At 41.1% G+C, this 16640-nt stretch overlaps 1 protein-coding gene across 2 annotated transcripts in view; it reads right to left on the reverse strand.

The window, feature by feature from the left end:
* The window catches only part of vta1 (vesicle (multivesicular body) trafficking 1), a 48080-nt gene extending 32642 nt beyond the window's left edge, over positions 1–15438 (reverse strand). For both annotated transcript variants that reach the window (XM_042095035.1, XM_042095034.1), the window contains exon 1: positions 15036–15438. In XM_042095035.1, coding sequence (XP_041950969.1) covers positions 15036–15126 — 91 coding nt within the window. In that variant the 5' untranslated portion in view covers positions 15127–15438. The remainder of the gene's footprint in view (positions 1–15035) is intronic.
* Positions 15439–16640: the final 1202 nt, after the last annotated feature.

Here is a 16640-nt window from a genome sequence, read left to right on the forward strand (position 1 = left end):
TTGATGAATAGGCTCTTAACAAGCTCTTAGTCAGAGCACAAAACTACACAGAAAATAATAGTAGAGACAACAGATGAGTTTATCTTTGCTACACATACCAATACATAATTGAAATGAATTAGAAGAGAGGATAAAAATAGCTGCGAGCAAAAATATCAGAAAATGTACAGACCTTTGTTTTGCGGTTTTAATTACTAAAAGGAAATCAATAACCAATTATAGTCATAAACCTTAAAAAAAGGATTAGGTTGAATGTAGGTTCATGTTACACTGTTGTATGGCAATTCAGAGGACATAGAAATAAACAACTTCCATATGTACAAAACCAATTAGCCTTGATTAGAAAGGTTGGTTGTTTGTCAAGTCAGTTTCAAAACAAAAGAAGTAATGAAAGTATTTTGTTCAGGTTAATAACTCTTGACTTCCTGCACTTCCCTACAACTAGCTTCTTCCCACAGTGGCAATACTGACCTCAAGTGGAGAGTTACTGGCCAATACACAGTACCATATCTGCCTACACTGCAGACCATACAAGTGAATACGATACAATCAGGGTGCAATATAGGATGTTTACTAGATGTCAGATAACAAAAATGTACCACGTGTTAAGTAAAATAAAAAATATTGATGAAATGATAACCATTAAGATATCAGGTGTGAATTTTCACCACTGCACAGATGTAAAACATCACACCTTATTGTGTCATTTTGGAGTAATTCCAACCTCTGAGTCAGTGATACTTTATATGAATTCATAGGCTTTGAATTAGACTGAGACTAACACTTTTGTTTTCATTTCCATTCTTACAAGTGAAGTCTTATTTCTCTCAAATTATGTAAACACATTTTGTTAAGATCCATGTTAGTATTTCACCTTTGCTAAGATAATTCATCCATCTTGGAGAGTGGAGGTCTCTCCGCTGAGAGACATTAGCTGTATACTCAATCGTGATTTGATGCAGGTAATTACTTTTTTAAAAGTAAGGAGGGTAAATTGGATTATAGCAATTGTGCAAATGTGGCGACGCCACACAACTTGGGCAAAAACATTTAATATGAACTTGCGATGATAACCTACAGTTAATGTGAATGAATCGCAGACTATAAATCAAGAAAACCTAAAGGAGATGATTTGCACTAAATAAATAGCCTGGAGATTCCAGACCCTGGTAATCTAGAAAGATTAAGCGTCTGGCCATGAATAATACAATGGCCCAACGACTGTCATCTGCTTAGCTCGCTGATTGTTTCTACAACATGTTGGCACAGAACGTAATTTCTGTCAGAAACCAAGTAGGCAAAGCATTTTCTCCATTGTCAACGTGAACTATGACGATGCATCTATGACAGGGGCAACGTGACACGAGTCAGACAGAAAATGGGACTGTCTTTAATAGTAGTAGAGGTCCTGGGTAAGATTTGTATGCACTTCATTTAGCGGAGAATATCTCAACTGTTATAGACTAATATGACCCCATTGAACAACGTGGGATGTGTGCCAAAATCTCTACCCGGGACAAAAGTCCTGAAAATGACCACAACAGATGACACTATTCTCACACTACAGGTGAATGGGACTTTTTTCCCCTTTATAGATATCCCCATACATTTCTACCAGATTAATCTTATCTAATATTAAGAGAAATACTTTTCAATACAATTTTGGTAATCTGTCCCCTCTCTTTAGACAAGTAATGTGGCGCAATGAAGGCTCTTCTCACTGTGAATATTGCACGATTTCTGTATAAAAATGTCTCTAATTTGATATATAATAGGGCTGTTGGAACTAATTTCTAAAGTCAAATATAAATATATAAATATTTAAAAAAATCAATACTAATCGAATTTGGAAATTACTAATTGAATGTGGTGTTTTGGGGAGTTTTTTTTATGTGTTGGCTAACTTTAGTGAATATGTGAAAACGAAATGCTTTTGTCACGTCTAATGCACAATCTAAATATGTCAGAAGCGATGCATCCACGGAGATCACTCCTGACGATTTCAGCGATGTGTGGAACGTTTTTGTATTTCCATCAGAAAACGGAGAAATAACAATTAGCCTAATGATGTAATCTGCAGAATATATAGCAGCCAGCAGCCTGAGTGCACATCTGATAACGCTACACGCTTGGGTTTTATACTACGAAGCACGTTAGACATATCTAGGCTATCTAGACATATGAGGCTTCACAAAGCCTTGACTCAGGGGTATAAGTTAAGTGATACTACCATAGCAGTTATGTGATATAATTGTCAAATTAGGCTTTCAGCTCAGATCTGTGCGCGTTCTCGGTGTTGGGATGATATTGGCCAATCGTGAAACGTGGAGACGCACAAGACCGCCTATATTAAAAAACAATTACTAGGCTACCGCATTTACTGTATGAGCGATACCGTAATCTACACTGCGGTCATTTTTAGTGTCTAGCCTATAACATCAAATAAATCGACTGTCATCAGATGTTGTATTGTATGCACACCCATAGTGGCATATTTGCAAGCACAACACTATTAAAGTGCATACGATATACAAAATGTGTGTAGAGGCTATATGACATAAGATGTATGACAGAATCCTACACATGAAATAACTTCGTTTTTCAAGATAATTGATTGTAGTCCATGAGCCACAGGGGGTCGTCACTACCACTTGGGGGGGCAAATTCTATTATATTTTTCTAAAAGCTACATATCTCTAGTAGTATAAAATGGTATGATAGCAAGTTGGATCTTGTAGCTTAGGCCTTCAAAGTTGACCTCTGATTGAAAAAAAAAAGGAAATTCCACCTATTGGCTTTTTTTGTTAAATCACTCATAAGAGCCCAGAAAATAATCCAAACCTTATTATTACTGATGCATATGTGGTGTTTGATGTTGGCATACATATTTTGACTCATTATGTGATTTTGCTCTTCATTGTGGTTGATAAAATTCAAGATTTATGTGCAAAAAAAGAGCAACATTTTCAAAATAACATGTTACGGCAATACCGGAATGCAGACCTTATTGATTATTACTATTCTACCTTCCTTACTTTCAATTGCGAGTTGAAATTAATGTTAAATGATGACATACATAGGTCTGCAGTACAAATGTTTTGTAGCTGAAACGAGTACAAAGGATCTTTAATCTATTCATTGAATTCATCATCGTCAGAACAGGAGCACAGAGGAAGCCATCTCTATGGCACTTCACTCTGCCCTGTCCCACCTTGACAATAGCAACACCTATGTAAGAATGCTGTTCATTGACTTCAGCTCAGCGTTCAACACCATCATCCCCTCCAAACTGATCACCAAACTCAGTGAACCGGGCATCAATAACTCCCTCTGTAACTGGATTCTGGACTTCCTAACCAACAGACCTCAGTCTGTTAGGTTAGATCATGGGCGTAGATTTAGGGTGGGACGCTCATGATTAGTCCTAACCAATATTTTAAGATGACAAAATTGTCCCCACCAATATTTTAGTGAACTCATTTGTGCTGCTGTCCGACAGCCAGCACGACAGTACAAGAAACGTCGTCATTTGATTGGCTGAAAAACCGAGGGGGAGGGGGAAGGGTTATCTGACACGCATGCTGCACACACATTGCTTCTTGCACTGGTAGTCAAGCGAGCAGGTGTGTCAACGACAACGGTAAGTTACCATGGCTGTCTGTCAATACATAGGCCTACCCCATAAAAGGCCAGAGTGAAACATTTTGATATTCCCTTTTCCCTTCAGCATACATACAAACCCCTTTTTGTGGTGTGTAGATCAGCTATGCCACCCAAGAAGAAGAAAGGGGACATACAATACAATACAATACTGTACAATATAATGAGATGGAGTAGATTCACTTCTGTATTGTGATATTCTGTATTGCCAGCAGTATAAAATAACAATGGAAATCACCATTAAGGCACTGGTATCTTACACCAAAAGAATTCCAATTACAGTTAAGCAAATACAAATATAATTTAGAGTCGCATAAATTCATAGACATATTCAATCCTAAACTATGGTGCATTTCCGTACTCAAAGGTTTGCTGAGACCAAACCTACGCCCTTGGGTTAGATAACCGCACCTCCTCAACCATCACCCTGAACACCAGTGTACCACAGGGATGTGTGCTGAGCCCTCTCCTCTACTCCCTCTTCACCTACGACTGCACACCTGTACATGGCTCTAACACCATTGTCAAGTTTGCAGATGACACTACAGTGATTGGGCTCATCAGCAACAACGATGAGACGGCCTACAGGGAGGAGGTCCAGCACCTAACATTGTGGTGCACTGATAACAACCTCGGTCTCAACACCAAGAAGACCAAAGAGCTCATTGTGGACTTCAGGAAGTCTAAAGCTAGCACACACACACATTCTCATCAACAGGACTGAGGTGGAGCGTGTCACCAGCTTCAAGTTTCTGGGTGTCCACATCTCTGAGGACCTCTCTTGGACCCTCAACACCTCCATCCTGATCAAAAAGGCTCACCAGCGTCTCTTCTTTCTGAGGTCAATCTGTCTCCTCAGATCCTAGTGAACATCTACCGCTGCAACATCGAGAGCATCCTCACCAACTGTGTCACAGTTTGGTATGGCAACTGCTCTGCCCACAACCGGAAAGCACTACAGAGGGTGGTGAAAACTGCCCAACGTATCACCGGTTCCTCACTCCCCTCCATCGAGGCCATCGAGGGCAAGTGATGCTTGCGTAAGGCGCGCATCATCAAAGACTGTTCTCACCCCAACCACAGACTGTTCATCTCACTCCCCTCCGGGAGGCGTTACAGGTCTCTCTGCACCCAAACCAGCAGATTCAGAGGAAACTTCTTTCCTGCGGCTGTCACCCTACTGAACTCTAGCTCTGCATCCCGGTGACATCCAACAAATTAAGCCCCTATCACCCCCTGCCCCGCCTCCGCCTGATGCCTCCTTGCCTGTGCCTGTTGAGGTGTCCACGACCATGGCAACCTTGACAGGGACAACAAGGAGGCGGACATCCCCTAGCCCCCCCCACACAACTGCACTACACTATCCCACCCATAGTGTCTATTTATCTACAAATATACATACTGTAATTACACTTATACTGTACATAGCCATATTCTACTGCTTTTTATCCTGCACATACACTTATTATTAATACTATTGTAATGTTACTGTTTCTGCACTACAATGGTACTGTTACCACACTGCACATAGTTGTACATAGTCTATATGGTTCATACTAAATATCCATATTTATTCAGTTTTTCTGTAATATATTCTGTTAATACACTGCATATATCTATATTGTTCTTACTACTACTATAATGGTACTGCCACTACATTGCACATACCTGTACATGTTGTTCATACATTGTTCATATTACATAGCCATATTTATTCTGCTCAGCCATATTTAAGGTAACTGCTAATACACTGCACATATTTATATTTAATTTATGCTACTCTAAACCACCTTCTGTAAAACAACTGTATACTACTGTCTACAATGCACTATATTTCTTGTCATGTCTATGCACCACCTGCCTATACTGTGTATATCACATTGCACTTTTCTGCTTTTTTATTCAATTATTGTTGCAACACGTTGCGTCTCTGAAAACGTAGATTTGCTCATTATTACACATAAATCTTGAATTTTATCAACCAAAATGAAGGGCAAAATCACATAATGCTTCAAAATATGTCATGCCAACATCAAACACCACATATGCATCAGTAATAATGAGGTTGGGATTATTGTCTGGGCTCTTATGAGTGGTTTATGAGGGCTGCATAAGAAAGGTGGGGAAGGATTGGGATTGGGGGGGGGGGGGGGGGCACCAACAAGGAGCACCCAAGAGCAACAGGGGCAAGGAAAAACTCCCTTACCAAGGAAGAAACCTTCGGCTCAAGGGGCTAACCCAACTGCCAGGGGTCTTGGTGTGTGTGTTGGGGGGGATGACAAGGGAGATGGGATAGTGTGCTGTGTATGTGGGGAGAGGGCAGTGTGCAATATGTGTGTTGGAGAAGCTTCCTCATGAGACAATGTGCTGTGTATTGAGGGGGGGGGGGGGTACTGCAAGTGTGGTGAAGGGACTAACTATTGCAGAGTACTGTAGATGTATGTGAGTGATGACAGTGAAGATGTGTGTGTGGGTGGGAGGGGAGTGGAGCAGTGACTGTGTGTGCAGTGTGTGTGGGGGCAGTGTGCTGTAAGTATGTAGAGGATGTGTGTTGGAGAAGATCCTGAAGACAATGTGCTGTGTATGTAGGGAGGGGGGGCAGTGTGCAGCAAGGGATGTAAAAGTGCTAAAAGTCATGTAGGTGTGTGTGTGTGGGGGGGGGGTCATGAGTGCTGAGGAGTGAATGAGTGCAAAGTCAGTATAGTGTGAGTTCAGAGTTGGGAAATGTTTGAGAGTGCTGAGGAGTGAATGTGTGCAAAGTCAGTATATTGTGAGTTCAGAGTTCGGATGGCCTGGGGATAAAAACTTCTCCTGAGTCTCTCAGTTCTGGTTTCGTGACTACATAGGTGTCTTCTTGATTTCAGCGGTAGGAATAATCCATTGTTAGGATGAGAAGAGTCCTTCAGGATCTTTTAGGCTCTTAGGAGTACTCTTCTGGAATAGATATCTTGTAGAGCAGGGAGTTGAGTTCTTATAGTACGTTCAGCTGAGCGCACTCTCTGCAGAGTACTACAATCTCTAACTGTGGAGTTCCCATACCAGGTGATGATGCTACCAGTTAGAACACTCTCAACCGCTGAAGTGTAGAAGGCCTTCATGATGGATGTAGAAACTTTGAATTTCCTTAGCTGACGAAGGAAGTAGAGTCGTTGTCTGAACATATTGAGTGTTAACAGTCCATGTTATCTTCAGTAATGTGGACACCAAGGTATTTAAAACTTGTGACTCTCTCTACAGGTTGCCCGCTGATCATTAGTGGGGTGTAACTGTAATTCTGCTGCTGCCTTCTGTAATCCACTACCATTTCCTTGGTTTTATTGACATTCAGTGTCAAGCTGTTAGATTGACACCACTGTGCCACCTCATCAACCTGATCAAAGTAGAGCTGTTCATTGTTGTTACTAGTCAGGCCCAAGATCACTGTGTCATCTGCAAACTTGATGATGAGGTATGACTACTGTTGGCTTTGCAGTCATGTGTGTAGATGTTGTACAGCAGTGAACTCAAAACACAGCCTTGGGGAGCACCAGTGCTGATGGTTAATGTGTCAGATGTCAGACCCCCCACTCTAACCACTTGTGAACGGTTGGTGAGAAAGTCAAATATCCAGTGACACAGGGTGGTGTTCAGTCCTAAGGCCTTCATCTTTGTGACCAAGGTGAGAGGTACTATCGTGTTGAATGCTGAACTAAAGTCAATGAACAGAATCCTCACATAATTCCCATCCCCCTCCTCCAGGTGAGTTAAGGTGGTGTGCATGAGGTTTGAGATGGCATCCTCTGTAGACCTGTTGGCTCTGTAAGCAAATTGGAGGGGGTCGAAGGAGGCAGGGAGGGATGAGCAGATAATGTTTTTCACAAGCTTCTCAAAACACTTCATCACTGTAGACGTCAGGGCTACTGGGCGGTAGTCATTCAGACATGATGGACTTTTGTTTTTCGGTACTGGAACAATAACAGACTGCTTGAGGCAAGTAGGAACTGTCTCTTGAGCCAATGATGTGTTAAAGATATAAGTGAACACAGGAGCTAACTGAGCAGCGCAGGATTTCAAAACCCTGTTAGAAATTCCATCCGGTCCAGCAGCTTTTCTACAATTAACCCTCCTAAAGGCATTGCTCACATCGACCTCAGAGACACAGAAAGGTGCATCCTCATTTGCTTCACATGCTGCAGCTAGTGCAAGATAGTCTGTGTTTTTCATGTCAAAGCGAGCATAAAAAGCATCAAGTTCATCAGGGAGGGCTTTACTCACATTCATCATAGGAGGGGACTTTCTTTCAAAGCCAGTGATGGTTCGGAGTCCTTTCCACAATCATGCTGGATCACCCTCCAAGAAATCAGCTTCAACTTTGTCTCTATAGCGCCGCTTAGCATCTTTAATAGCTCTACGTAAACTATAAGATGCTGCTTTGTAATCAGTCATATCCCCTGAAATAAGCCCAGCATTATAAGTGATGGTGCGTGTCTTTAATGCCGTTCTCACTTCTCTATCCACCCATGGCTTCTGGTTAGGGAAGCTTCGGATCTTTACAGTTGGGATGATGGAATCAGTTAGCATATTGATGTAACTCAATGATACTTCCGTATTCAGCAGAGTTCGTCTTGAACATCTCCCAGTCAACATTGCTAAGGGCGTCCTGTAGCCTGGCTTCCGATTGGTCAGTCCAGCGCTTGACCTCCTTCGTCACTGGGGGGTCCCTCTGACTTCTCTGTTTGTACATAGGCAGTAGGAAAACAGCGGCATGATCTGATTTTCCGAAAGCTGGTAGAGACTTAGCTTTGTAACTGATCTTGAACTGTGTGTAGCAGTGATCCAGTGTGTCGTCACCACGTGTAGGGAAGTGAATGTGTTCATGTTTTGAGGTCTGTGTGTGGACCTCTTTGGGTTGCACTTTACTAGTAACATGGTAGGGAAGTTAACAAGTGTTGAATGCTTGTTTACCTTAACTAAGGCCCCGTCCACATGAGAACAACAAAAATGTGTGAAAACTGTAACTTTTTTTTTATTGTTTTGGACTTGCATCCACATGACCTGGGCGTTTTAAGTGCCCACATTTTTTTTTTTTTTTTTTTTTTTACCATATTGACAAAATAGCTGGATCAGGGATCGGAAAATTTAGCAGATCCATGGGCCAATCCATTTACTTCAATTTCTTGGACTGAGCACACACACACAGCTCGCAACTAGACATTTGCTGCCACTATTACTTTTGGTGTTTGTCATTAGACTAAGTTACATTACGGTTTGGTGGGGGAAAAAAATGTTGTATGTATTTGTTGTGTACATTACGTTTGCTTGTTAGATGAATTATTTGGTAAAAACTGTGAACTTGAATTTGACTGCTGCTCCAGATTTCTAATAATATTTTCTAATAATAACAATAATAATAGTAGTAGTAATAATAATAATAATAATAATAATAATGACAACAACAATTCATTACATTTATATCTAAGTGTTATTTTGTTACATTTTGCCTTAGGAAAGAAATGTTTAGTTAGGGAAAGTAATATTTAAGTCAAGCCTGATACCTTTAGTCTCTTTCACATGGTGTATACAGTTTATTAATTCACCAATAGTATTGGATCGGTATCGACCGATACACAAAGCACAGGCATCGGTATCGAGACGGAAAAGTCGGACTGGTGCATCCCTATTTCTGTGCACACAGTATCAGCCCTTTGTGGCTAACTTTGAAGCACATAGGTTAGGCTACATTAACTTTAGCCTACTACAACCTATGACTACAATGCATGTTCATTTCCCCAATGTTACTTGCTACCAGACATAATGCAATTTTTTGTTTGCAATAAACACAGCAGAACTTTCATTCTTACTCATTAAAATGAGCATGATGACTGACGAAATAGATTCTAATGATGAACTTTAAATAAACCACTGGTGTCATACAGTTGACAGGCCTGCTTTGTAGCACATAAATTCAATATCAAGTGTTTTCCCTATATGTGTGTCTATCTATTTAACCAACAGCAGAAAATAACAGAATATCCAAACGTTCAGTAGGCTAGCCTACCATTGTTGCAGAAATCACGTATAAGAAAGTATCCCTTCGATTTCTGTTTATTTTCGCATATTCCAACATAAGGAAGCAGCATGAGACTCCCATCAAAATCGTCATGAGGAGATTTCTCCCAAATGGCCCCATCACGTCTTTGAACTGAGGCCATCCTTAAAAATATTTTTGTTTGCAGTAACAGCCAAAAAAAATTAAAAATGAGTCGGTAGGTAGGTCAATATTTTTTTTTTCAAGATTCAAAGTAAAAAAAAAAGTACAATTTTGGTCATGGTGATTACGTAGGAATGAATTTACACAAATGTGCATATCGTGACGTAACTGACTGGGTCTTCAACCCGTGCCTTCAGGCGCACCATTGCAAACCTCATTCTGATGCAGGTTATATAGACCAGCCTTTCTCAAACTTCTTTGACCTGAGGCCCGGTCATGGCAGACTTTTGGGTCATAAGGCTCATCTACATGTACCCAGAAAGAAGGCTACAATAGCTCTTGGCCACGTTATATTGAAATTTGACTATACAATACTCAATGCTATACAGTGTATTATACAGTCTCTGCTCTGTTTCTAAGGAAGTTCCAAAAAACAACGTCGTTCTATTAAGTTTCGTTAAATAAATAAATAGCCTTCCAACAGGTTGAAGCGGAGCTTTGATACCAACGTTATCGATTAGTTTCAGTTTCTCTCGCGCAGACGCGCATTGAATGAATGCTCATACCACCATTTAATTGTAGGGCTCCATGTTTAATGACATCGATAGCAGAAACGTTTGTTTTCTTTTTTCGTCGATCCGCGGTTTCTTGATCAACTGCGCAGCAAATTATCAGATGAAGCACCGGGCCTAATTTCACTCCACGACTCCGCGGACCAGCAGTCTCCATGTTGCGGACCCATATTTTGAGAAATGCTGAATAGACCAAAACCAAGTAAAAGCGTTATCAGTTTGTGTGAATGAAACGAAGCGTAGGCCATAGTGTGACATGCGTAAAACCAATGGTGTAGAGATGACGCCACAGGTTTTTCTTTTAAGTGAGCCACGTTTGCATGTAGGCAATTTATATTCACAATACTTGGGCCTACTAAAAGAAATATTATTGTATTGCATTTGTATTGGTTGTTTAGAGTAAAAAAAAACAATCGGTCGGTATTAAAGGAGAATTCCGGTGTGATATTGACCTAAAGTGTATTGAAACATGATACCGAGTGTGAACGTATGTCTCATAGCCCATCTCGACTTGTCCCCTGCACTCCAAAATCTGGCGCTAGTTAGCCGATGCTACCGACAACTTTTTCAGTAGTGGTGCTTCGGCATCGGGCTAGCCATGCAAATAAATCACTGTTTTACACCCATTTACGAGGCTCAATGTATCTCCACACTTCATTGGTAGACTTCCTAGGGCCCTGACATTTAAAACGAGACATTGAGAACTTTGAAAAAGCACTGGTAGTTTACTTACAAGACGATTTATACAGACAGTATCTTCACGAAGTTTAACGTTTGCAGCCATCTTGAATTTAGTCACGATAAGTCGAGCAACGAGTAAGAATGAACAGGTATGATAAGGGATCAGATTCCAAAAATAATTCAGTGGAAATGCATGGATTCCAGTTTCTTCCAGTAGCAGAAACTGGAATCCATGCATTTCCACTGAATTATTTTTGGAATCTGATCCCTTATCATAGCTGTTCATTCTTACTCGTTGCTCGACTTATCGTGACTAAATTCAAGATGGCTGCAAACGCTAAACTTCGTGAAGATACTGTCTGTATAAATCGTCTTGTAAGTAAACTACCAGTGCTTTTTCAAAGTTCTCAATGTCTCGTTTTAAATGTCAGGGCCCTCGGAAGTCTACCAATGAAGTGTGGAGATACATTGAGCCTCGTAAATGGGTGTAAAACAGTGATTTATTTGCATGGCTAGCCCGATGCCGAAGCACCACTATTGAAAAAGATGTTGGTAGCATCGGCTAACTAGCGCCAGATTTTGGAGTGCAGGGGACAAGCCGAGATGGGCTATGAGACATACGTTCACACTCGGTATCATGTTTCGATACACTTTAGGTCAATATCACACCGGAATTCTCCTTTAACGCAAGTTTACAACCGGTAAGTCGGTCGGACTAAAAGGGGAAAAAAATAAATATTTGGGTCGGTTCTAAATTGACAGGGTCGGTCGGGTTACGGCAAACGAAAATATTTTTAAGGATGGCCTGACGTCATGAGGGCGTGTTTTAGCTCGTGCAGCTCGTGTAAGGCAATTGCAAGATCTGTCTGCAGGCTAAGACTCCCGCGATATTTTAAGGTCATGTGACATGGTGTCACGGTGGTAAGTCCCTCCACGGCTGACAGAAGTCGGACAGAATTTCTAACCAGTAAGCATTGCGTCCATCCCAGTATGCATTGTGTTCAACCCAGCATGCATCACATCAAGTCAGGTCTGCACAGATCTGCCTCAAGACGAACAAGCCTACTGTCTCTTCTTTGTGAATTTGTGTCTCTACACCGCCACTGCGTCATCGACTGGCCTGGCATATGCACTACAACTTTTTCACTCATCTTCACCTCTTTGTGTGGACGCAAATAAAATAAATACTATGCAGCAATCACAGGCATTTTTTCATGGGAGGGACAGATAAACACGATAGGCTAATGCATTATGTAGCCTACTTCTGTGGTGATGGATAGCAAAAAACTCATTTCAACAAGAATTGCCTTCCCAGGGTTGTAATATGGACTTTTGGGGTTTGATGAAATTGTTCACGTAATCATTTGCATATTTCCTGCTACAAGTATTATTCAACTAAACATACATTGTCACACACACACACACACACACTCCCAACACCACTTCCTCAACAAGACTTTCTAGGACCTAGATTTAACAATCTACCGGTAATCTGCTCCGGGTGTATGCAAACCACATTGGATGACAATGGGGGGGAAATCATTGTGCACCTTTTGTTCAAGACTTGAACAAAATCTGAGACCTGAACAAAAGCAAGGAATGACTCCGCTGACATTTGGGCTCAACAACCAATCAAATTGCACTCTACATTTCAGTGCAGGTGACGGCCGGTGTTATACGGTAACTGGCTTTCATGTTAACTGGCTGGACTGTTTACTTTGCCTCTGGAGTTAACGTAACTGCCCCCTTCTCTTGCAAGTGTGTTCAGCTGATGATTTAGCCTCCGATACCTGGCCGCAGATTCGTCTGTTTAACTAAAGTTCAAATAGACATGTTTGTGATGCTCCACTTTGTTGTTTAATAAAGCTTTACAACACGATGTGTCGCCGTTGGAAGTGTCAGGTTGTCTGTAGTAGGCTAGGCTATGCGCTGGACCATGAATATGCCACCAAATAAATAAAACTAAATAAACTCCACGTGGGTCTCGAACCACTAAATTAAACTGCTTGCATGATAACCTGACATTTACCTGCTTGCGCCACTAACCAAGCTGACACAACCTAGAGAAATTTGCCATACTTATTTACTAGGCCTACAAGTTAAATAGGTCACCTAGTATGTTATTGTGTTTGTAGCAGGTTAACACAGTGGATCATGGTAACTGGCTACTGTGTTATCTTGCTGCATTGCCCAAGCCATTTAGACCTTCAAAGTATAGCCTAGGCTTAATGTTTTTTACGTTTCACTGACTGCTGGTCAGGCTGCCCGCGGCCACCTAGTCTATCTTCAGCCTAAATTGAGGAAGCATTGCTTGTCTAAAAATGTATACATTTAAAAAACTGTGAATGGCAGGATTGAACCCGTAGGCTAGTCTAAAAAAACATTGTCAACGTATCAACCTGTTGAGCCACATGCAACTAATCACTTGATAAGAAATAAATTATTAAAATATATATAAATCCAATATATCTCAAACCTATGTTAACATGTCAAAGCACGAACGTAAATAGCCTAGGCCTACGTATCTTGTGATATTTGATATATTTTGTGATATGTAACATTTTGTGTAAAATGAAGACATAGACTTCTCCTGCACATTGTGCGTTTCAATGCGTGTTTCACGTTCGTTGTGATATGCATCAGGTTAATATGCAGATTATAGTTCTAGTTTTGTCATTCGAGGTCGAATCTCATAGTTGAACTTTTTTATTTTATTTATTTGCTGGCGTTCATAATAAGACACTTCAAGTAGATGCGGCCACAGCCTGGCAGCAATCAGTGAAACGTTTGTAAACTGAATCATGATAGGCTACTTTGGGCAACATTGCAAGATAACACAGTAGCCAGTCACCATAATCCGCTGTGTTAACCTGCTAAACACAATAACATACTAGGTGACCTCATTTACTAGTAGGCCTAGTATTACCAATTTCGCTAGGAAGTGTCAACTGGTTAGTAGCGCAAGCATGTTGGTGTCAGGTTTTCATGCAAGCAGTTTAATTTAGTAGTGGTTCGAGACCCACGTGGAGTTTATTTACTTTTTCTTATTTGGTAGCATATTCATGGTCCAGCGCATGTAGCCTACTACAGACAACCTGACACTTCCAACGCCGACACATCGTGTTGTAAAGCTTTATTAAACAACAAAGTGGAGCATCACAAACATTTCTATTTGAACTTACGTTAAACAGACAAATCTGCGGCCAGGTATCGGAGGCTACATCATCAGCTGAACACATCTGCAAAAGAAGGGGCGGTTACGTTAACTCCAGAAGCAAAGTAAACAGTCCAGCCAGTTAACATGAAAGCCAGTTACCGTATAACACCGGGATTGTGTCCTGTCAGATCCACTTTGTTTACCATCTACTAGGCTAGTGGTCAGGAGGGTTTTTGAACACAAACACTGGGACAGCTATGGAACCATGAGGAAATAGCCCCTCAAAAACGTAAATCACCGTCTACACACCTTTAACGCATGCAGCTCAGTATCTCTAATATCCAGATTAACCTGTGACACACCCACAGACCGAAACTGTGCCACTTTTGTACCCAAAACTTGCACACTGCTCTATTTTGGTCTCAGCAGTTAAATGTCTGAATTAGCCTATACTGGGAGATGACAGCTGCGAAATATTTCATGAGAATATGGCCATGGCACGATAAGAGGCTGTTTGGATAACACTGGTTTATGTGATATCGCAAGGTTCTCCTACACGCCAGAAACCCATTGTAACTCAACTCACCGAATGGTGTAGCCTAGCTTCTCACTAGTTTCTAAACAAGCTCGATTTTTAAAGTATAGCCCAACACGCCGCGGGTGATGACTAGCTATGACAACTATCTATCTCCAATAACATTAAAGGAAGTTATTTGGAGTGTTAATTTTACAAGTCATCCGAAACGATTGTTCAGAAAAGTGAAAAAAAACTCACAGTAGTACGCCACAACAGGATCCCTTTGCTCATGCTCCTGTCCTGTTCTTAAATGGTGTTGGATTGCTTTTAATTGCTGTGGCAGAGCCATCTTTTGCGCTGAAGTGATGATAGCCGGGATTTTTAAAAAGCCTCAGAAGTTGTGAGTGAGATTCGTGTAAAACGACTGTATAAAACAGTTACGTTACAGCAAAACAGTCGGATAAACCATGCTTCCGCATTCGGCTTGAAAATACTGCTTTAAAAAATGACTGACATCTACCGGTCAGGAGTAGCACTAGGCTAATCCATTACAAGTTCCTTCTCGAAATTACTGATAGAAGTCTGTTTTTCAGCTCCTCAATGCTAGTAGATACGGCTGTGGGGCTCGAAACTCATGTCTCGAATCAGTGTCGAGATTAGTGTTTCCAAACACTGCTTAGAAACCATAGGTTTGAAACCAAGCAGCAACATTCTAATCTGAACAATGAAGCCTACCCGGAAGTTCGAAAAACTGCAATACATCGAAAATCCGCTAGGAACTTTTCTTAAAAACGAGCAAAATGTCCATAGACTCCCATGTTAAAATGTCTGTTTTCACAGCATAAACATGTCTTCAAAGCCTGGTCCCATGGACTCTTATTGTACTTTTCGATAGTTTCCCAGTGCCTGACAACTGTGAGGGGGTGAATTTTTTATAACTCATTAGTTTAGATCATATTTAGATATAAAATCTATGAATATTAAGGGTGTGGTCAGCTTGATTGACGGCTGGCGTTGAGGTATATAGCAGCAGATGTTGCCAGCTGAGTGGAAATCCTGAACTTCTCAGCCATGATCCCACACAAAGCAGGGATGTAATTTATTGAGATGATGAAAATGCCTTCGTATTTTGTATCAAAATACTTCAGTGTTGTGTATTTTTGTATTTTCAAAATACTGTAAAATACTTTCTGTGAAACACTGTGATGACATCTATCTAACTATCTATAAAGCACAAAATCTCTGTCTCCGTCTGTCTGTGGCACCCTCGCATGGTCAAGCCCCTGTGATACCACTCTCGGCCACTAGTTTCGGCCACCGCTCTCAGCCACTAGAATTTTGGCACTGTTTCAAACTAACTATAGGCATGCACATTGCACTAGTCATCACTACACAAAATGCGCAGTGCTGTAGATTGGATTGAGTCCTAGGTACTTGGTGCTTCAGGCTGTCACAGATATGGACTTGTGACTGAGTGGGGCTTCAAACGTAACTAATGCGCTAGAGGAAGAGGATAACTTCTTCATCTTCACAGAAGACGTGGAGGTGTTCCTGAAGTCAACTCACAGCAATGTTGAGCTAGAGTCATTTCATTTTTTAGAGGATCAAAGGAAGGACTTGCCAACCAGTATCCCCTCATCAAAAACCTTGTAAGGTGTAATACCATCATTCCGTCTTCTGCTCCAGTAGAGCGTTTATTTTCCTTTCCTGGACTGAATAACAGGCGTCTTCTGAATGCAACACTGTTTGAGAAGTTAGTTGTGCTTAAAGGCATCAACTGAGGAAACACCACTAGCTAAGGTTACACACACTCCTTTGCTCACACAAGGACAGTGTGGTGTTTTTCTATGACTTAAAGGATGC

Source organism: Alosa sapidissima, chromosome 6 (genome assembly GCF_018492685.1).
Source record: "Alosa sapidissima isolate fAloSap1 chromosome 6, fAloSap1.pri, whole genome shotgun sequence".
NCBI lineage: Eukaryota > Metazoa > Chordata > Actinopteri > Clupeiformes > Clupeidae > Alosa > Alosa sapidissima.